Genomic DNA, 22,943 nt, shown 5'->3' with positions numbered 1-22,943 from the left:
AAATGCTGGGTAAATATTGGACAGAACACATGTTGGGTTATTAAATAAACCTATGCTGGGTTGTTTCAACTCAATGCTGCATCCATCATTGGGTTAACAATAACCCAGCAGAATTTAGAGTGAAGGCAGATGGACAATAGACCTGTTTGGGTCGTGACTCACTCAGATCTTTAACCCGGATCTTTAAATTAAAGGAATAGTCTACCCTTTTGCCATATTAAACTATGTTATTACCTCAACTTAGACGAATTAATACATATCTATCTTTTTTCAGTGCGTGCACTGTACAACGTGTTGTGAATGTGTTAGCATTTAGCCTAGACCCATTCATTCCTATGGTACCAAACAAGGAAGCCACCAAACACTTCCGTGTTTTCCCTATTTAAAGACTGTTATATGACCCAGCTAGCAAAAATTGTGCGGGATGAAAGCGGAACGATTAAGGCTAGAACACTCGGCCGATCCTCTGCATGAATCTAGGTCCGATTGCTCTGCAAGCGCTCGGTTTTAACCCGCCCCGAACACACGCCCGAGCACTCGGTTTTAACGCGGCCCGATTGCGGAACCCTGAGTGAGAGAACGTAAGCTCCCCTCCAATCCCGTTCCTTATTTGGGCTTGTTTAGACTTTGATCTTATTGATTGGTTAATACTAAAATTGCTAAGCAACCGTTATGCAACAACAGAAAATAAAACACACAAAGCAGCACAAGGGTTTCATGTTTAATGCATTTTTTATTTACTTGAACACACATTCTCTCTCTCTCTCTCATTCATTCTCGCTCTCATTCTCACACACACACGCATGCAAAAATCAATCAGTTCAAATACAAATTTTCCAATATCAACATTTTTAACTTTTAAACAGTTTAATTTGTTGTCTATTCACCCTCTGGCTTCAGCCATCATCCCTGTCAGATGCTATTATTTACTTGAACACACATTCTCTCTCTCTCTCTCTCTCTCTCTCTCTCTCTCTCTCTCTCATTCATTCTCTCTCTCTGTCTCTCTCATTCATTCTCTCTCTCACACACACACACGCATTCGCACAAAAATCAATCAGTTCAAATACAAATTTCCCAATATCAACATTTTTAACTTTAAAACAGTTTAATTTGTTGTCTGTCTATTCGCCCTCTGGCTTCGGCCACCATCCCTATCAGATGCTAGCTGCAGCCACCTGGTGATGAGGAGCTCTATCTCCTTTTCTGTATTGTCTTTGGTCAGGGCATTCCGGCGGACTGCATCTGAAAAAACACAAAGATAGAAGTGGTCAGCATGACCATGTGATTTTACTCATAAAACCACCAAAACTTATTTTGGATGCAGGGATACATTTCTTTTTAGTTTAGGAAGCACATTCAAAAATTTTACCTTGACTATTGATATTTGACTATAAAATGTTAACCTTATTTAATGTCAAATTAATAAATTGAGTTAGAGTAATAAGAGGCATCTCTCATTAATAAATAAATACTGTAATAATTCATCTTTGCACTGCAGAGGTGGCATATAACAGAAATGTGGCATTTAGTTATATTTACAGACTGTTTAATGAGGCTCAGAAGTGGCATTTATGCATTTCAATTAATGATAATGTTATGATGTTAATGTTTTAAATAGAGTTTGAATATAGAAATATTAAAACTAAAATAGGATTTAAAAAAATGGCCAATACGCGGTTATTAGTGTCAACTGAGGGTGCACCCATAGAACCTGACGGCCGGTTGCATAAACATAGCCGTGACGTTAAGACTGCGTTTTAAGAATGAGTCTGACTAAATAGCAATTAGTTAGGGCTAATCTTTGGATTTAGGGCTAATCTAAGTCTTATTATTTGGATTTAAATTAGACCAAGTTCATTTTATTTATATAGCACGTTTAAACATGGCCGCAAGCCAACCAAATTGCTGTACAGGTTAATAACAAAAACAAATAAATACACAATAAGCTCTAAACAGTTAAGAGAAGGAAGCATAAAAACTATTAAGAAGAGAACCATCATACAATTAAAAAACAACAAACGTTACTCATCAAATTAATTAAAGGCACCATGGAACAGATGTGTTTTGAGAGTGGATTTAAAAAGAGACAGAGAAGGCGCTGATCTAATATGAAGTGAAAGCCCGTTCTATAAGGTCGGGCCTGCCACTTCAAAAGCACGATTTCCTCAAGATTTTAACCGAGAGCATGGAATTTTGAGAATGAGTTTGGTTTCAGATCTAAGACTTCTAGACGGCGAGTATATGTGTAGGAGATCAGACAAATACTGAGGAGCTAGGTTGTTTAAGGATTTATAAACTAGAAGGAGAATTTTAAACTCAATCCTGACGTTTATAGGTAGCTAATGTAAAAATTTCAGCAACGGGGTGACGTGGTCATATTTCCTCTTACCTGTCAGGAATTTCGCTGCCGCGTTTTGGGCAATCTGTAAGCGTGTCATTTGGGATTGCGAAATGCCGTAATAAAGGGAGTTGCAGTAATCCAAGCGCGACGTGATGAGTGCATGGACAGCTGTTTCCAGAGAACGCTTTGGAAGACAGGATTTAATTTTAGCTAAGGAGCAGAGATAGAAAAAACTGGAGCCAACTACCGCACTGATTTTTTTATCAAATTTTAAAGTACTGTCTATTTTCACGCCCAGATTCCGGACTAGTGGCGATGAAAATTGTTCAAAAATACAGAGGTCAAGATCGTTTCTTGGTCTGGTCTCAGATGGGTTAAAAACTATAACTTCGGTTTTGTCCGAGTTAACAAAAAGAAAATTCTTGTCAAACCAGGCTCTTGTCTCCTCAACACAAGCTGTCAGGCTGTCTAAGGCACCCTGCTTTGATCTCGACAGTGGGATATAGATTTGCATGTCGTCAGCATAACAGTGAAATGATACATTGTATTTCCTGAAAATAGAACCCAGGGGAAGAAGATAAAGAGAAAAGAAAGTAGGAGCTAACACGGATCCCTGAGGCACACCACAATTCAGTTTGTGGACTGATGATGTAAAACCACCTGATTTCACCATAAAACATCTGTTAGATAGGAATGACTTAAACCAGCTTAAGACTGCACCTCCTAAGCCAATATAGGAATAAGTGTCTGATGGTCGACAGTATCAAAAGCAGACGATAAGTCCAGCATTACTAGGATCACAGAGTTCCCTGAGTCCGTAGCCATGTAGATGTCATTGAGAACTTTGGTGAGGGCTGTTTCTGTACTGTGCAGCGATCTGAACCCTGACTGAAATTTCTCAAAGATCTGATTGACATTTAAAAAATTCTGTAGTTGTAAAAAGACAATTTTTTCCAACACCTTGGAGATAAAGGGTAAAATTGATATTGGACGATAATTAGATAAAATAGCAGTGTCAAGTGATGTTTTTTTTTTAATAGGTGTGACAGAGGCATTTTTCAAGCTGGAGGGAAGTGTCACGGAGTGACTAGACAGGGCGGAACCAAAATAGAGTGAAGAAGTTCCGCCCGGGCCGGTTTGCAGGGACACCGGCACTTCCGGGTTTCCCGGGGATCCCCCGCAATCACCATAATACGGCACAGCTCCGTGAGCGACGTGGCGGATGACGATTGGACGAGCCACGCTGAAGAGAGGAATATAAACGGAGAGGAGTAGGAGTCACTTGGAAAGAAAGTTTTGATCGCGTTGGATGTGTGCTGCGGATAACGGTTGGGTTGTGAATCGTTCTGGTGTTGAAATACGTTGCTGTGATACGTCTGGGATCTGTGAAGAGAGAAGAAACACCGTTCAAAGTCAAGTAAGAGTATCTTGTAATTGAAACATACCCACTGGCACCTTTTGTTGTTGTTGTCTACACGAAGGATTGGGAGCTCTGCATTAACGGCATTGTTTATATGGGAGACGTGCTGAGGAAGGAGAAATAAGGAGAGAGAGAGAGAGAGAGAGAGAGAGAGAGAGAGAGAGAGAGAGAGAGAGAGAGAGAGAGGTTAGAGACCCGCCAACCGTGAGTAACAGCAATTCAGCGACTAATATTGGAATGCTTGCATGTTAAAGGAGAGTGTAAACCATTTCTGAACGGCCCCACTAGATGAGTGTAATAGGTGGGTGAGCCGAGGGGTGTGTGTATTGAGTAATACTGGACAGCGAGAGTTTGCCATCAGGTTGAGGCGCTGTACTACGTGGCCAGTACCATTCTACCCTGCTATTCAGGCACAGTCCCACCAGGAGAGGAGTACGGACCCACTGGAGTGTGTGCTGTGCGACGAGTGAGTGATTTAATTTGACGTGAGTACACAAAGCTTTTGAAGTTTTGTGCGGTGTCCTTGTTGTTCGTACTCACCTTAGGAGGGATTGAACCCTGTGGATGCCATTGGGGGCCGCCGTGACGGTGTGTGCCCAACCAACTCATTTTTGCTCTGTAGCGGTGTCCAGCAGGAGTTACGTGGAAACACCGAGTGAGGTACAGTGAGGAGTTTGATAGCTACATCAGCCGCCGAGCAGCAGAGGGGTAGTTGAGGAGGGACCAAGGGAACCTGGGCGTTCTTACGTACGTTTCCTACAACAACAAATGTGTGATAACTCCTGTCTTTTGTCTAGATCTTCGCCTGCCTTCGCACGAGCTAAAGCTAACTTACCCAGCGACAACCCACAGCCTTAGAGAATCTGTAAAGCAAGGGAGATACTTACCTTCACATGAGCTAAAGCTAACTTACCCAGCAACGACCCACAGCCCTAGAGAACCTGTAAAGCAAGGAAGATACTTACCTTTGCAAGAGCTTAAGCTAACTTACCCAGCCACGATCCACAGCCCTAGAGAATCTGTAAAGCAAGGAAGATACTTACCTTTGCAAGAACAAAAGCTAACTTACCCAGCGACGACCCCTAGCCCTAGAGAACCTGCAAAGAAGGGAAAATACTTACCTTATCACTGGTACAGGCACCCAGAAAGAAGGCATAGTGTTAGTGATCCAACGAAGAACTTACTTTGTTGTTTATTCTGCCCTCAGGAGGAAAGAGGCGCGCCACGGAAAGTCCTTATACGCAGGAGTTGGGCTGAGGACGAAGGAGCTTCGCCCGGCACTTGCCCTGTTGTCCCCTGGCCCCGTAGAGAAGGCTTCTCCCCTCCAACGTCCCCGGCCCCGTAGTACTCCCTCTGAGGGCGAGAAGCGAGACTGGATTAAAAGATGACCAGAGGGTAGGTGTGCATAAGCTAATGGGAGTGACCTGATCGGATGCAGGAAGAAGTGCTCTGAGATTAGATACCTTATCAACAAAATAACTAGCTAATTCCTCACAGAGAGCACTAGACAAGCACTGGAGAGGGCGGATTTAAGACAGACTTTATGACTGAAAAAAGAGCTTTAGGCGAGTGGTGATGCTTCTCAATCTGACTGGTAAAATAGGAGGCCTTCGCACTCTTCACAGCTTTTTGATATGACAGCAGACGGTCATGAAGGATCTCATAAGAAACTTGGAGCTTGTCATTTTTCCACTTCCTTTCTGCTTTCCTACATAACTGTCGCAAAGATTGGATATTATGGTCTATCCAAGGCTCTGATTTAAGATGGGATTTAGGCTTAAATGATTTTAAAGGAGCTGTAGAATTTTGAATATCTGTCCACACATTATTTAGCAGAGAGAAATTGTATTCCACATCAAGGTCAGAAAGTGGAGAATCTAACGATAAAGCCGGAGTAACTTCATTGTAAAGTTTTGTAAAATTTGCCTCAAAAGAGGGTAAAAAAGCACGAGCTTGGATAGAATTTGAGACATGTGTGTAAGAAAGCTGTGGAAGGGATAATGTAAATAAAATAGGAGAATGATCTGAAATAATACAGTCTCCAACTTCGACTTTTTCTACAGATAACCCCAGTGACAGAACTTGGTCCAAAGTGTGCCCATAGATGTGTGTTGGCACCTTTACCCACTGCTGAAGGTTAAAAGAGTCAATAATAATCAGAAATTGTGATGAAAGCCGCTTTGCGGGGCAGCACATATGCACATTTAAGTCACCAACAATTAAAAGGCTGTCAAATTTAGTGATTAAGTCTCCAACGAATTCTGAAAATTCAGTAATAAAATTTGTAGTTGCGTGTGGTGGTCGATACATCACTACTAAAGCCACAGTACTGTCCCAGTTCAAAAGTAAAACCAGAGCTTCAAAGCTAGTAAAAGCAGCGAAGGTGGACAGATGACAGCGCAAGCAATCTACCTTTCTATCTAACATACTTTAAACAATTATGATCAGTCTTGAGGAAAAAAATTCATGACTAACTTTTAAGAGGCTGTTTACACTTGGCATTAACATGAGTTTTCGTCGATCGGATCACAAGTGGACGACGTTAATGCCAGGTGTAAACGGTGTTCAAAACGTTTTGAGTTCGTCTACTTTTGATCACTTTCAACCACATCCAGAGGTACTCAAAACCACTTTCGATCGGATCGCTTTGGAGTTGCGAAATGTGGTTGAATGTGTTCGAACAGACGCGACCGCCTTCTCTCCGCCCATTTATCTAATCTGAGGTATTAAACACAAGTTTTACTTCTTTTTTTGACTTCTGGCGTGAACATACGGTGAACAGCGCTATTTTTAGCCTTTCATTGATAAAACTAAAGCGTCTAATCTCCGTAGTTTCGTTTTGAAAGCGTGTGAAAGTTGCACGATCCTATTTCATCAATTGCGCTGAAAATTCAGAGAAAGCTCTTACATACACACGTACAAAACTCTGTGCAGTATGTTTGCTTGCTAAACAAGCAGTGGATTCCGACATAATATTAGTTTGCTTCCATATAAACTCATAATTTCTCCCGCTCGGGTTTGAATGACAGCAGAGAGACTCGCCCATCGTCTCACAGACCACCTCCTCACAGTATTCAGGACAGAAGCGGTCGAAAGTGGACAAAAGAGACGGATTTAAATACCAGGTGTAAACGTAATGTATCTCTCTCGTCCACTTGTGATCCGATCGATGAAAACACATCTTAATACCAAGTGTAAACAGCCCCTAAGACTAGTCTTAAAGGTTTATGCAACCGGCCATCGGATCAGTCGCACTGTAGAGCCCTGTGATGTCACTGCAGTGCAGTTTCCAGCACTGACACTCACCAAGAACCACACTTTTCAAAGTGAGCCCTTTGAATGCAGGCTTTCGGTTGGCCCCACTCCAATTAATGAGTCTCGCCAGCGAAGAGTCCATTGTCCTTTTCAGGACCCGCCCCACGGTGTCTTTAAGAGTCATACCTCCGACCATTCCAAGAAGAACAGTCTGAAACAAAAAGACATGTACCTTATTAGTTACTTAAGGAATATAGCATGAGTGAGAGTGGGAACTGACTTTTAGAAATGATCTGATTAAACCATAATTTAACTCACCAAATTCTTCTTTTCCTCTGGATTCTTTAATGTCTCCTCCAAACATTGTAACTCTTCAATAGTTGAAAGTGGGAGCCCAAAATGTGTTGGGTCTGGCGTGAAGTCTGGAACTGCTTGACTGCTGGAGATTTTTTGGAGCTGCACCAGGATGAGCAACTGCTGCTCTCTAATAGAATCGAGCTGGATGAGGATCTCTTTAGCAATTGCTGAAAGACACAAGAAAATGCAGGCATAGCAGATTACTAGCAAAACATTGTACGTAGATATGTCAGAGTAAACCGAGAGAGATATCTTTCCTACCTGTAGGCACACCCTCCTGAGAAGACCTGTGTTGTGTGTCATATACTTGTGGTGTGTGCTAAGAATAGAAAAGAAGAGGTTTTAATCTCATCACACATATACCAAAGTGATTTGTTCTCTCCATGGGCTATAGAATAGCTTTCTTGCCCTTCTTACTTGAAATCCAGTTTGGTCTGATGACTGACTTCTGCCAGCTGCTGCATGGGTTGGGGTGTCAGTAGGTGTAGCCCTCAGGCTGTTGGTAGTGGAGACTGGAGACCACTGTGGTGGACTAGGCGCTGTGATGTTCGCTGAAAGGTGAGAAGCCCATGGACTTGCTGACGAGTTGTTTGCATCAGAAGGGGTCTCTGAAATATGGCCTGGGGACCAAAAACCTTGAGCAGCTGGCTGACTACATTCACCTAGAGCTGTCACAAAGGTGCAATTGGCCATTTTATTACTTTCACCCATATGTTTAATATAAAAGACTGATGGAAACCATTGTGCAAGTTGAGTGTAAGTTTTCTTTTTGGTTGGGGCACGAAGTGCAGCGGTCCTTCCCTGCTCCTCTTCCTCCTCTTCACTGCTGCTTACAATTCTTTTACATCCTCTAAAATTTATTACATTGGGATTTCAGTTAGTCATTACAATGAATAAAAAATTATATTAAATAAAACATTTTTACATTTTTATTTTGACAGGAGGTTGGGGTGCATTGTATGGGCCCTCTAGCTTGCGGCCTAATTGTTTGCCCAGGTGTATGGTAAGGTGACCGTGATTTTGAGATACCTCTTTTAGCCTGCTGGGGTGGAAAATGGAGGGAATCCACATGTGGTCAATCGGTGATGGTTTGGTAGGCACACACTGATGACATCAGAGGGCTGTGATTGGTTGATTGAAATGTGGATCCAGGATCAACAAAGAGATGTTAATCCAGGAACACTACCTACTTAGCAAAATCACGGTCACCGTATCGTAACCTTTGACACGGTCATTCAAATGCTTTGAAGGAAATTATGGGCCACTCCTACCTATTCTTTCTCTTCATGTACTCTGGCCTGTTGTCCCCATCTTCAGTATTTAGATCAGAGGTAATTGTTGCCTCTAGCAGCTTTGCACAGGCAATCTCATACACGTCTGTCAACAATACATTTATAAGGTCTAAATGGAATGGCTCCTTATTATATTACATGTGCAGTAAGGGTTCAATTCAATAAGTGTGGAATTGTGTCATTTGAGAATAAAGCATTACTATACCATGTGAATACATCACACGGACTCTGAATCGAGTCCAGTCAGCACCTGGCATCACCCCATTTTTAGTTGCCCTACGGAGCTTTGCAAGAGATACAAAAGGGGGCCAGAAACTTTCACCTCCTTCCAGCCAATTAGAGTGGACAACTTCAACCTCCTTTGAATTGAAAAACTCCACGATATGATACATTCTATAAAAAAGAAGAAATGTAGATTGTCAGCTATAGAACAACATATTAACATACAATAACTTTTTGAAACAAAACATTAAGTGGGGAACCAATTATGATCATCAATGAATCACAAAAGCTAACTATGTGACTAAAAAAACACTCTTTCATTCCCTCTCAAATTCCAGTTTTTGCACAGCTAACTGCTGTTCTCTTTCTAAAACTCTGCCGCAGTTACCACTGTGTCCTCATGCTCAGTACTGCATTTCACTGCCTCTAAATACAACTCAGCAGGGGTGTACAATCAACCACACCCTCCTAGGTCATCCCACCTTCAGAAGGCAAGAAGAGAAAGCGCAGGGTTGTAACACTCATACCTGCAAACTCACAAGAAGTGAAAAAGGTGGCAAGGTTCTAAATAAAAAGGAATGTTCATATTGACTGTTTTGTTTAACCGTTAACCGAAGCTAAGAATTTATGACCGACATTTTGCCACTTTTCTATCTTTAATTTGTGAATGTCCTGTAAATTACAATAATCATTTGTATGAAAATCATTTGTGTGCGTGCTTGAATATGGTTTTGAAGCTGAATGGAGACGCGCGTGTTAACAGTTAACGTTCGATTATTAAGCTGCAGTTGTCGGTCGGGAAAATGAACTGATACATATAATTTGCATTAGGTACTTAAATCGAATCAAATAAATACTAAAAAAAATTATTGTATTAATTAATTAAAATTATAATTTTTTATTGCTACAAAAAATTTTTTTCTCATTGTCTTAGGTTGTTTGATTAAAGGAATAGTCTTCTCATTTTCAATATTAAAATATGAAGTACTCCCAAAAGTGCTGTTCCGCCATACAATATAGTTCCTCTATTAAATCCGCTTAGAAAAGCGCTACATTTTATTTTGTACCACCAAACTTGCTTGTATAACTACTCGTCTTAAATAGGAAAAACGTTGATGTGTTTGGTCACTTCTAACTTTATCTCTGAGTGGTACCATTGAATGAATGGGGCTACGCTAAATGCTATCAAAGTGTGGCAGCGCGCTCCAGCACTTACGTGCACGCACACAGATGATAGAGGGATGTATCAATTCTTCTTAGTTAAGGTAATAACATATTTTAATATTGAAAATAAGTAGACTATTCCTTTAACATTAATGACACAGACTTTAGTAGGTTAATCTTTAAGCACAGACTGGTTTCTGACCGTAATCCATACACTAAAGACAAAAACAAATGTTTTTATTAGAAAAAGAATACTGTGGAGATAATTATGTTTATATAGTGCCCTGTCAATAACAGAAAGATTTTATGTTCGCTTGTTTGTTTTTTAAACACGTCTCTCTCGTATGTGCACTATTAAGGGCACATGAACACGCGCGCACACAGAGACCGAGGCGCTTCACATAAAAACATTGTTTTTCATTGCTTTATTCTGCAAATGTATGTTAATGGACTACAGTATGAGACACGTTAGCGTGACTCTATCTAAAGTTTACACATCAAGAGTTCTGGGGCCTCATGTATAAAACTGTGTGTAGGATCCTTACTAAAAGTCTACGTACGCACGAAAGCCAAAAATGGCATACACCAAAAATTATGAAGACTTCTAAAACAAAGAAATGTTCCCTTTATAAATAACAGATCACCTGCAAGTGTGCGTACATGAATCATCCTAAATCTAGCCCCATTTTGTGCGTACGCAGGCTTTATACATAAGGCCCCAGATCTTTGAAGGGCATACTGTGATTATCACGTCTGGACCAGACATATTCAACCGCATGTGCCTCTGTGCGTACAAACATGCGTACAAGCAGGTGCAGGTCGTGGATTGTGTTAGCGTCATCACAACATTTCGGCCGTATTGTTTCGGTGATAAAAGACGTTCGGCCGAAAATGCTCTTTTGGGCCATTTGGGAAATTTTTCGGTGGCCGGTATTCGGTGCATCCCTAATTCAATGGCATATGTGCTTATGTGTGTACAGAAAGCTGCTAATTTTAGCGCCTTTTTGAGATTAAATTGTTTAAAAATAACTTTTGCAAGCCTTTGAAACTCTGATTAATTATGAATTTTCCCCATTTAAATTTGCGTATTAATCCGCGAATCACATGCGAGCCGAACCATGGGTCGGATCAATTGCTATTTGTCACATCACTACCAACTAACATTTTGTTCCACTTAATTTTCTTCCACAGAATACTATGCTTGTAAATATTATTAACGTAAATTGCATTCAATAAAAATTGCGTCTAGTCTGGCTAATTGCCAAGCTGCAACGAAAAAAGCTAACAGCCCAGCTAGTCAATGCTAGCTTCGTTCGCGCCATAAAAGTTGGAGCCACTTTCATATTACACAAAATTTGAACTACTTTACTCAGATATGATAAATAATTTTTTGTTGTCCTAATTAATAATTCTTAAATTAATTATGAATTCTTTATTTTTGTTTCATCTGGAAAAATGTACATGAACATGTCAAAGAAACATAAACAAATCAATAATAATCAACATGTAATTAGCAACCGTTAGAAATATGTAGAGTTAATATAGGATGTGACGGGAACTCGATTGAAACTATGCTTAGCGTGAATGCTTTTTAAGGAAACTGAACACAAGACTTACCTGAAGTTCAACGTATGGCGTAGGATGGAAAAGGTACGGAGCCCTTCAGGCGTTGAGTTTTATCTCATCCGTTGTGCACACGCCCCTTCAGTGATGAGCTGACCGTGCTGCTGGCGCTTTCTGCAGTTACCGTTGAAATCGGCTTCGTACTGGCAAAACGGTCTGAGCCGAGCACCCAGATTAACTCAACGTACGAGATTCATATTAAAATGAATTTTTTATGTTTATCAGCTTACCCCAAGGCCATCCAAGATGTATGTGATTTTGTACAACACAAATGTTGATTTTTAACTCCAACCAGTTTCAGTCTGTCAGTCGTATGCATGTGGATGGTAACAAAATCTTAGACAGTAAAAAAACATGCACAGACAAATCCAAATTAAACCCTGCCGCTCGTGACGACACATTGATATCATAAGAAACGGAACGATCGGTTTGTGCGAGAAACCGAACAGTATTTATTTCATTTTTACTTCTAATACAGTACTATGCCCAGTCAAATGAGCCCGTGCACAGCACCTTCTTCTTTTGAGTTTTAATCACGGGTTGCGAAGCAACTTCATAGGTGCATACCGCCACCTACTGTTGGTGGCCCTGTATAGCCCTCAAGCCGTGCACCCGATACAGTAGATGGCAGTATGCAACTATGAAGTTGCTTCGCACCCGCCATTAAAACTCAAAAGAAGAAGGCGGCGCTGTATTAGAGGTAAAAATGATATAATACAGTTCGATTTATCGCACAAACCGATCGTTTCGTGTCTTATGACATCAACGAGCAGCAGGGTTTAATTTGGATTTGTCTGTGAATGTTTTGTTTTTTAATGTCTGAGATTTTGTTACGGACAGACAAAAATAATGGTTGGAGTTAAAAATCTACATTTGTGTTAGAGAAAGTCACCTTGTATGGCCTCCATTAAAACCATCCTTGATTTAACATAAGCCAATCATTTCCAGAAGTGGTCCAGATCATACAGCCAGAGATAGGTTACCAGTTACGGTGAACACGAATCGGCCCAGTGTTTACAGCCATAACAAAAATGCATGTGCCAGAGCGAGCTGCGGGGCACAATCGCCCGGGTTAAGACACGCCGATGCCGAGTCTTAGCCGCAGGTGCCGCAGGGCAGCCGAGCTCGGGCCGATTATACATGCTAGCTGGGGAGGAGTTATACCAGTAAGTATGGTGCCACAAAAGATAAATTTTTTTTGGACCATAGGAATGAATGGGGCTAGGCTAAATGCTAACACATTCACAATGCGCTGTACAGTGCACGCATTGAAAAAAGATAGGTATGTATTAAAGAGCACCTATTATGGGATACACGTTTTTAAACATCCTTTTGTGTGTAAGTGTGCATTAGTACATGCTAACGATATTCAAAAAGTACATACCTCAAAGAAAACGATGACGCGAGTTATCGTCTCTAACGTTCGAGGACTACAAAAAACACTCGGATTGTAGGCAACAGTTTACTTCCTGGGATTAGTGACGTAGATATCATAGTTCAGCCCTCTCTGCTTTGCTTGGGTACGCCCTCAAAGACGGGGGTGGGGTGGGGAGCGCCGAGTCAGAAGAGAGCTAAAATGGCGGAGGTTGTGAGTCCCTGCTTTGACTCTGTTTGCAAACTCTTGTTTCATTGTTTAAGCGATATCTCTCGAGTAGACGCTGTCTCTTTAGATGCGAGGGCAAAATAGCACTTTATGGACTTCCACAGAGGACATCATGTTTAATACGGTTCCGGAAAAATCCAGTCAGAAGTTGTTCACGGAGTTTTCACAATAACTGCTTCTCATGAACCGAAGCTGGATTTGCGCGACGTCTCCTCTTGAAAGTTGGATTACTGTGCACTTCTGGATCACAGACTGTAAGTATTCACGTTTATTTTTTGCCTTTTACTGTACATTACGTAACCGGTAACCGGAGATTAACATAATGTGCGTGTAGAGCTAAGCTTGCAAGCTAATTGTTTTGTGTTGTAATACTGTATTTCATAAACAACGTAGCCTACCATATTTACACACGTGTATGTTGAATTATGCAGGCTTTCGGTTTTTTTATCGATGTTGGTTTAGACATGTTTACAAACTTGCTAAGTTGCTAAGATAAATACAAATACAAATGCCAGCTAAACTGTTACCGGTAAAATTTGTTCTCATGATCAAACTCAAGAAACTCTAAGTACAGATGATTTGTTTAAAGTTATATGTATTTTACTGTTGTATTTACTTGAAGCTTTCTTAGATTTTGAAACGAAGTAAACACGTAATGTGTGTTGCTAATGTTGGGCCATGTAATATGTAATACATTTACGTTTTAATGAATAGTCTAACGATTTATAGTCGTTGTACTCTATTGTTATAATATTTCTTTTTGACTGAATACATGTTTGTTTTATTTGTCTATATCCTAGATTCGCAGCTGTACACATCCTTCTACACTGTATGCAAACATGCAACATCATTACACACAGTACAAGGAGTCAGACTGGCATATGAGGAGCAAAGGTGTTTAACACATATTATGTATTTACCTAGTGAAACCACTACCAGTCTTAAATGTATAACTGATGATGACAAAGTTTTTTTTCTCTGCATAATAATAGGAACCCAGGCAGTAGCATCGTTTCACAATGTTTCCATCATCATCATCAGTGGATGCCTTTGCCGTCCGTAGCCTGAGATTTCAGATTTGCAGCAAAAAAAAATTGATTTTCTCATTTATTGGAATGCTGTGCAGGTATTTAAGTATTTTAGTAACTGTGTTAAATAAAGTAGTATTTACTTTTACAATAAATTAATTGCTTGTTTATATTTTATAAGGTATTTGTACCTTGCAGCCATCCATTACAATGTCACAAAGCCGTAACAAAAGCAGGAGAGGAAAAGTACAAGGCTATGTTCCCAAAACACACAAGTGACATACCGTAAGCAGTAATGTTTTATTTCAAATACATTCATAATTAAAAACTTAATGTATGAAGGAGGGAAATAAATGATCAAAACAAAAGATTTATTGACTGCAATATTTCTACAGTTATGTGGAGGATGTGATCAGGCTTGTGTTTGATGAGGTATTTGAAGATAAGCTGAAGTAAACCCCGATTCCAATGGACCTGGCATCACAGTTTGAGAGACCTTCAAAGGAGGACGTGATTGCATGCCATCTTCAGTGCAGGGGTCGTCGAAAGCCAAAATTGTGACCGATCTGATCAGGAAGCTCCAAGCGTATCTGGAGAACAACACACGACAGGATGATAACCTTATAGTGTCGTCTTAAATAGCACCAGCTGACAAAGCTTTGCTGTGCCTTTTTTCTGAATAGATAGTAAGAAATGAATTGAACAATTTTTGAAACAAGAGCACAATATGGTTACTAAAGTATGTTTATTTGTATATTGTTTAACATTTAAATATATATTTGTAATAAATAAAAAAAACTTTTGACTGACTATTATATTTTCTTTAAAGTTGCATCTTTTGTTCTTTTGGGTACTTTGTTACTATAATGATACTTTAGTGTTATTGGTTTAAAAATGTAATAAAACTTACTCTAGTCCTGCACCTCAAAGGCTTATAGTCGGTACAATAAATGTTCTGTGTGTAGGGATTTAGACAATTTGTGCAAAACCTGGATGATGAATCACGCAGGTAAGAGGCCCTGGAACATGTTGCATTCTCCTTAAAACCTAATAAGTAAAAACATAGCACTTATAAGTAAGCAGTCTTTCATAAAAAAGTTTACCATAGTGAAATAATGTAGAACATTCATTTCAATTAATACTTTCTTTGTGCTACATTTGGTGTTTCCATATAGTTTGCACAGTAATATAGTATGTAACAGTCTTTTATAATAAAGTTTACAATAGTAAAATAATGTTAATAAGTGAAATAGTTTTATAATCATTTCAACAAATACTTTCTATGTGCTACATTTGGTGTTTCCATATAGTTTGCACAGTAATATAGTATGTAAGCGGTCTTTTATAATAAAGTTTACTATAGTAAAATAATGTTAATAAGTGAAATAGTTTTATAATCATTTCAAATAAAACCTTCTATGTGCTACATTTGGTGTTTCCATATAGTTTGCAAAGTAATGTAGTACGTTATAATTACCTTTTGGATGTCTTTGCAACACATTTTCGTCTTCGTTTAGCATTCTGGCAGAGCTAAGGACACCTAAAAAAGTTAAATCCAATCGCGTTCATTGACGGAGATCGTTTACATCGTAACGGCCGTCTGAACTCTCTGGATCGAGCTTGAAGTGGTAAGGCAGTACAGACACCATCGTTTATAGAGAAATATAGCGCTTGTTTACGTTGCCTGTGACTCTCAGTCAGAACCGGAAAATCCACGCGTAGTCAGGGGCGTAACCTTTCAAACACACGCCGAACCCAGTTGACCAATAACAGTTGAGTAGTCATCTGACCAATCCGAATACACTAGACATTTTGGGAGGCGGAGACAGGAACTAAATCCGAGCGTTTTCCAGACATGCAGAAATCGGTGAGGTATGTAAGCAATTTATAAGACTCACAGTGCATTAGTTCAAGTTTTAATAACATGTATGTACTATGGGATATTACAATAACATGCTAACGTGCTAATTTATTAGCATAATTGGTGCTCTTTAATTCATCTAGGTTGAGGTAATAACATAGTTTAATATGGCAAAATGGTAGACTATTCCTTTAAGAAGGTTTACCTTAAGCAACATCCTAAGGTATAGTTCGGAGAACACACGTAGGAAAGGTATACCTGTAGTTAAGGTGTAACTTTTGAGTCTTCGTAGCGCGCTAAGAGACAACGTTATCAGAGAACGCAGCCTTGATATTTTCTCGTTGTGAGATCGCTCGTGTGCAGCCAATATAAACTTCAAGAGTAACACCGCGGATGGAGCAAACATCTCTATCTTCTCATCTTGGCCTTCACTGTGCAAACAGTTATTTTCATTATGTTCGTTGTATGATGATGCGATCTAACACCCGTCTCCTGTCAGATTGAAGTGACTTCCTCACGGTAAAACAGGCGGAGTTGTGTGACAATAGACCCAGGTAGGTGTATTAAGGGCGGGGTTTTCTAAAGCGCTGCCACGCTATTGGCCTGACAATTCAAACACGTCTTGATTTTGGCTACGCAGCTGGAGGTCGGAGGCTATTGGCTCCGTGAGGCCCGTTTGAAGCCCTGGCTCGCACAGGCCCGATAGTGCAAAAGCGGCTAGTGTTGTGTAGTCTCTGAAAGAGTACCACCCAAGTGACAGCTTTTGTGCCTTTATTCTTCCGAGAGTGTTATTAAATTAAGATCACATTGGGTTTTATATGGTGTTTTATGTATTTTTATGGTTTATTTGTTAGCAATGTGGAAATCTACAATAGGCTACAGACTGAGAATTTTTGTTTTTTATTTCTTTTTTTTACAAAATGGCAATAAGAAAATTGCAAGCACTTATGCAATTCATTGTCATAACAAGATAAGAAGTCAGGTCATACTTATTTTTATACTAAATATTATTTTAAAGTAGTTGAACATTAGTAAACAGAAAAATAGCAATCAGTGAGGTAAAGATCAATTACAAAACAAAAAAATTGCGTGACTATCACTCTCTCACGCGACCATGGCACCACCCCTGTTGCTATGGAATCTGCCCACACATGCACACACCCGATTGATTTGAACGTGCATGAGGCACTCTAGGAAGAGCAAAAGTATGGCAGAGAAAGTGCATTCAGAACTCCCAGTACCTGCATATGCAGTCAGCGAAGGCAAACAAGGCAAACAAAGGAATAAACGAAGCAATCAAACGAGAGTAAATATCGCGTGGCTTTTCCTCGAGTCGACGATGTGGTAGTGGTATTGTCTCCGGAGGGTAGTCCTTATCAGAGTCAACAATGCTTTCATCACGGAAACTCTTCCATGCAAAACACTGGCTTAATAGTGAGTACTAAAAGCCATCCTATTGGTTTATATTCATAGTGATAAAGTTAGGTGTATTATTACATGTGATTGTGACATGATGTTACTACATGCACCGCGCTCCCAGCAGAGCCGGTCAGCGTCGCGTTCATGTGTTTTGGAGGCGTGGCTTTAGAAGAAACCCAGAAGGGAGGGGGTGGAGTGAATGGAAAAATTAGCTGTGTTTAAAACAGTGGTGAGAGGTTTACAGACACTCGTTTTTATACTCTCTTTTTCAGAGTACTTACATTTTACTTATGTATTGGTATATAAAGACAGTTTAAACAAATTTCTAAAAAAGTTTTTTTTAGATAATTCCTGCCTATCCTGCCTTTAAATCAGTTCAATTGAATAGCTATGTAAGGTTAATCAATCATAAAACATTTTAATCAGCTAAAAAGCAACTCTAAAAAAACAATGGTGTTATTAATCACCAGAGTTCCAGTTTTACTATTACATGACAGTGTCTGTGCTGTCAAACCAGCAAATTAGTGAATACAAAGTGTCTTAAGAAGACAAACCCCACCCCCCTTGAACAACAACAACAGCAATATCCATTTGATGGTAAATGGTTTCTCCATTTATTTCATTAGCAAGACCTGTGGGACAAAAACAAGAGTACCGTGATGACCGTAAATAAAGACAACCATGTAAACATCCAGTAGACATGTGACACTTCATTGTACAAGGCCACTCAATACAAGGTTCAGAGTTCATGTAGCTAGTATGTTAACATATACTGTATGTTCTATAAATGTTAGCATATTATTTTTAAATCTCAGTAATCTGACAAATTTAATTTGTAGAAGAAGAAAGGTGGTATTTCCTTTTTATCCAACTCATTTATGAAATAAAAATTATAAGAGCTTGACTATTAAATTATGTATATAAACATCTTTTATACATAGTATTCACCACACTTTACTGTAACAACAACATGTGCATATGTGTTAACAACAAAATTCTATGTGCAACACTTCAATGTAGGATAACACTGTATCTGAATAATTTCAATAATTCAATACATTTTGACCAAACATACCTTTAAGAATAAGTGTGTAAGGCACTTGGCAGCGGACCAAGGAAATTCAACTGCAAAGACTCCCAGGGCCCTTTCGATGGTTCTGGTCTGTAAAAATGTGTACGGCCCGGCTTGCCCTGGTTTACGGTGGCACACACAATGCATGTACTACACCATCTGTCAATGTCAGCTGTCATCCCTTGCCACCAAAATTGCCTTCTTATAAACGGCAATGTTTTTTCAGAAGACACATGTGAATAATCATGATATAATTTGATTATTGGTTTCTGTAAAGCTTCAGGAATCACATATTTACCATCTCTCAACACAATGCCTTCATTGACAGTAATCAGCTGATCTTCCTTTAGAGGTGACATTAGTTCTCCCTCAGAAACCCACAAGCTTTGCTGATATTGTTTAAGGTCAATTGGTGTCGTTTGAATTGCATTTATGTTTACAGATGGTTTTTCATTCCATATGTCACCCTTTATAGCTGCTAATTTAGCTAGCTGATCCACAATGTTGTTGTTTTGTTCATGCATGTTCGGGTTTTTGTTTATGTGCGCACGCACTTTAACAACAGAGATGGGAGATTCACGCGTCGTTACGGCGTTCCATATTGCACTTATCACATTGAAATGTTTCACTGGGGTTCCTGCAGACGTGAGGAATTTTCGCATTTGCCACTGTGTCATAAAATCATTCACGACGCCGGAGGCATATCGGCTATCCGTATGAATACATACAGGCTCAGAATGTGCCTTAATAGCTTCAAGTAATGCGACGAGCTCGGCTTCTTGAGCAGACATGTTTGATGGTAGTTTTATCAAAATCTGCCGTAGTAATTGTGACTCGGGAAAACTAGGTGTCCATATCGCACATCCAGTATAGAAATTATCATCTTGTTTAAACCTGGATCCATCAACATACACCTGTGTCTGACCAGGAATCTCCCGATCATACACAGGGCTGGATATCTCTTTCTCAGGCAAACATGTGTGCGGATGACTATCTATGTCCCCAAGTATGTGTGGCAAAATGCGTGTGTTGTCTGTTGTCATGTCACGTGACTGTATATCAGCTAACCATCTGGCAAGTCTCTGAGATGACACTCTTTTTATTCTACCTTGCAACAGCATTTGTACTGGCGTGTGCACTGTATGTATTATCACTGATTGAAAACCAACGATGGGTTCTGTTGTGTTTAACATCCAGTGGACAGCCAGTACATGTTGTGTGCATGGATCAAACCCCTGTTCAACTGGTGATTTTTTCCGGCTGTAATATGCAATTGGATGCAATTTCCCTCCATGTTCCTGTGCTAATACACCACTTAATGTATTTTCGTACGCATCAACTTGGACGTGAAATGGTTTGGTAACGTTGGGTAAGCCCAGGGCTGGCGCAGAGCACAGACGTTGTTTTAGGTAAATGCTTTTTCATGTGCCTCAGTCCATTCAAGAACATCTGATGGTTTGGTTTTACCTTTCAAAAGAACGTACAATGGTGCGGCGATGTCTGCAAAGTCTGGAATAAAATCTCTCAGATAATTAGCAGTCCCTAACACCTTTTGGAGCGCATTTAAAGTGTGCGTACGAGGCAGTTCAGCAATGCATTTCCTTCTGTCGTCTGTCAATGCCCGATGACTTTGAGTGAGATTGTACCCTAGGTAGTGCACTTCTTTTTGAGCTATTTGAGCTTTTTCTTTGTTTAGTTTAAAGCCTGCATCGCCTAGCGTTTGCAGGACTTTGTCCACCACTTTTAAGTGAATTTCAAGTGAACCTTTAGTAGCAATGAGTATATCATCAACATAGTGCACTACCTGGCCGCTCCCTAGTAAGGGATTGAGCACATCTGCGACCGCTCTATGAAAAATGGAAGGGATGTTATGCCATCCCTGTGGCATTCGAAGCCAGGTATATTGTATTTGATTTACTGTAAAGGCAAATTTCCATTGATCCTCTTTCTTGACCTTAATAGACCAAAATCCATTTTTAATGTCAAGTACAGTAAACCACGTAGCGCTTGTTGAAATTTGTGTCAAAATAGTGGAAGGATTAGCCACTATAGCGGTAGCTTTGGGTATCACTCGATTAAGTCGTTGATAATAAATGCATAATCGCCATTTTCCATTAGGTTTGGGCACTGGCAGACACGGAGAATTAGTGATTGAACTGCATCGGCGAACAATTTTTCTCATCTCAAGTTGTTTCACTATTTCATGAACGGCCGCTTCTGCTTCTGGTTTTATGCGATATTGTTTTTGCGGTGGGGGTGGTTCACCCTCAATGCTAACTTCCAAATCAATTAAACCACAATCACGTTCATGATTTGCCCACACATCTTTGTGTTTGTCAATCAACAGCTGAATTGGATCTGTAGTGGAAATGGACACTATACTGGCATTGCTGACATTAACACAATTTTTAATTGCTTTGTTTGTTTGCAATTCAATTTGTTTTTTAAAGCAATGAATTACAAATCCATGCTTTTTCATAATGTCCATACCCATCACAGTCCCTTCGCTGTTACTTGGCAAATACCAAAATGGCTCTTGCAAAATTGTCACGCCTAAATCAATCAAAACAGGGTGTGTTTTGACTGCTGTCATTAACGTGTCACCTATGCCTCTGATTTGTATGGTTTCTTGGGTTAAAGGAAAGTTAATGTTTGTGCAGGAGCATGCAGCACCGGTATCAATAAGGATATTAGCTTACTGGCCTCCTAAATTAGCTCTTATTTTAATCCGGTTTCCGCTTTTGATAATGCTTCCTACAGTAGCGGAGGCCATGCACCCCTATTTTTCATCTCAATATTTTGCCAGCATGTTTTGCAACTCTGTGCATAAGTCCGCATATGGGCTATTTCCGCTCGGGGGCTGCATTTCATTTTGCCTGGAAGCTTTAGTGGAGGGTTTGTTTTGCTCGAGTAATTGTTTGAGTTTTTCTACTGTCTCCCTATCATTGTTGGTTGTTCTTCCTGGATTATTCAGTGCTTTTAATTTTAAGCAATTTCATGCAGTGTGATTATTTCTTCTACAGAAATAACACCGGATTTGCGGTTTTGTCTCGGGTTGCACGGCACCTTTTCCTTCGGTTAACCATTGGGTTGTGGCTACCTGTCTGGTTTTGTTTTGCTTTAGCCTATTTTCAATCTTTGACGCCCAGGCTACCAGTGCTAGATATGTATTTTCAGGAGGCTCGGCTCCATGGATTAATGCCTGCTGGATGTGTGGGCCTGCATTATTTTTAAGGAGTTGTAACAAAACTTCCTGATCTCTTTCTGCATTTTCCATTCCTGAATGTTCTTTATATGCTACTCACAGCCGCTCTGCAAATACTTCAAACGGTTCTTTGTTGATTTGTTTTATGTCTAGTATTCTATTCCACCCTGCTTGTGTTGGAGCTCTTAACTCCAACTATGCTGTTTTTCATCTCTCATACACTTCAAGTTCTTCTTCTTCCTCTCCTTTAACTATAATTTCTCCAGTTCTTAAATTGTCAGGCATTTTAGTTTTTAGCTCAGCTGGGATAGTTAACAGAGCTACCTGCCACACAACACGAAGCTCTAGGTTGTACACCGAGGCTTACAGCATTAAATTATCCCAATAGGGCTGAAACGGGCCTTTTCTTGGCATCGTACCGACTACTTCCTTGTGCCTAGCACATTCTTCACAGGTTCAAGGGCGACTGATTGTTGTTATCTCATCGTCCGCATTTTTCATTGTTTTGAGCACTGCAACCTTCGCTGATTTACTAGAAATTGTGCCTGTTTTAGTTCTCGTCCTTATGGGACTACGGCCTCTTCGTTCGTGAGCTCTAATGTTTACCTCTACGTCTGGGCAAGGCTCTCGCACTCTCTGTACTGGCTTCTGCATCATTAATCGACCGTGCAAATTTTCTATTAATTCAAAGTCCTCGTCATCACTATCATCTTGTATATTTCCATTAACAGAGTTTATTACCGCCTGTTTATCGCAGCGAGTGGAAATCCCGCGCCATCGCAACAATCCTCGCGGGCTTTTGTGAATTCTTTGTCCAGTTTAAGTTTCTTTTAAAGTTTTTTAACCTGTGTTTCTAACACGTCGCCCTGTCTTACCCAGGTTTGTTTATCATACATAGTCGCATCGAAGCTTTCTCATTTCCTCCGACCGGGCTTTTTCTAGTTCACGGATATTTGCTAATACTTTACCAGATTCCGATATAGTTGCGAGATCGTTTCGACGAAGCAAATAAACAATCGCCATGGGGATTTTCCGGAAAGTGCGTTTCGACACTAATTTACGACCTTTTGCAATGTAC

At 40.0% G+C, this 22,943-nt stretch overlaps 1 protein-coding gene and 2 long non-coding RNA genes across 3 annotated transcripts; 1 reads left to right on the top strand and 2 right to left on the bottom strand.

Annotated features, from left to right (window-relative positions):
- Positions 1-1,108: 1,108 nt before the first annotated feature.
- Positions 1,109-9,060, bottom strand: LOC135785261 (uncharacterized). Its single transcript, XM_065294598.2, has 7 exons — positions 8,874-9,060; positions 8,648-8,753; positions 7,794-8,226; positions 7,638-7,695; positions 7,338-7,543; positions 7,071-7,230; positions 1,109-1,245 (listed from the first exon to the last, which is right to left on the bottom strand). The coding sequence occupies exons 1-7, from the start codon at positions 9,058-9,060 to the stop codon at positions 1,109-1,111; spliced, it is 1,287 nt and encodes a 428-aa protein (XP_065150670.2).
- A 4,269-nt stretch (positions 9,061-13,329) lies between these two features.
- On the top strand, positions 13,330-14,837 carry LOC141281408 (uncharacterized). The gene is made up of 5 exons (XR_012335698.1): positions 13,330-13,534; positions 14,081-14,174; positions 14,273-14,406; positions 14,490-14,593; positions 14,704-14,837. It is a non-coding gene; the product is annotated as an uncharacterized lncRNA (long non-coding RNA).
- Positions 14,771-16,255, bottom strand: LOC141281409 (uncharacterized). The gene is made up of 3 exons (XR_012335699.1): positions 15,786-16,255; positions 15,219-15,355; positions 14,771-14,898 (listed from the first exon to the last, which is right to left on the bottom strand). It is a non-coding gene; the product is annotated as an uncharacterized lncRNA (long non-coding RNA).
- Between the last annotated feature and the right edge of the window lie 6,688 nt (positions 16,256-22,943).

Source organism: Paramisgurnus dabryanus, chromosome 22 (assembly GCF_030506205.2).
Source record: "Paramisgurnus dabryanus chromosome 22, PD_genome_1.1, whole genome shotgun sequence".
Lineage (NCBI taxonomy): Eukaryota > Metazoa > Chordata > Actinopteri > Cypriniformes > Cobitidae > Paramisgurnus > Paramisgurnus dabryanus.
Note: the sequence above shows the minus strand (reverse complement) of the source record. Positions and strands in the feature narration are given on the sequence as shown.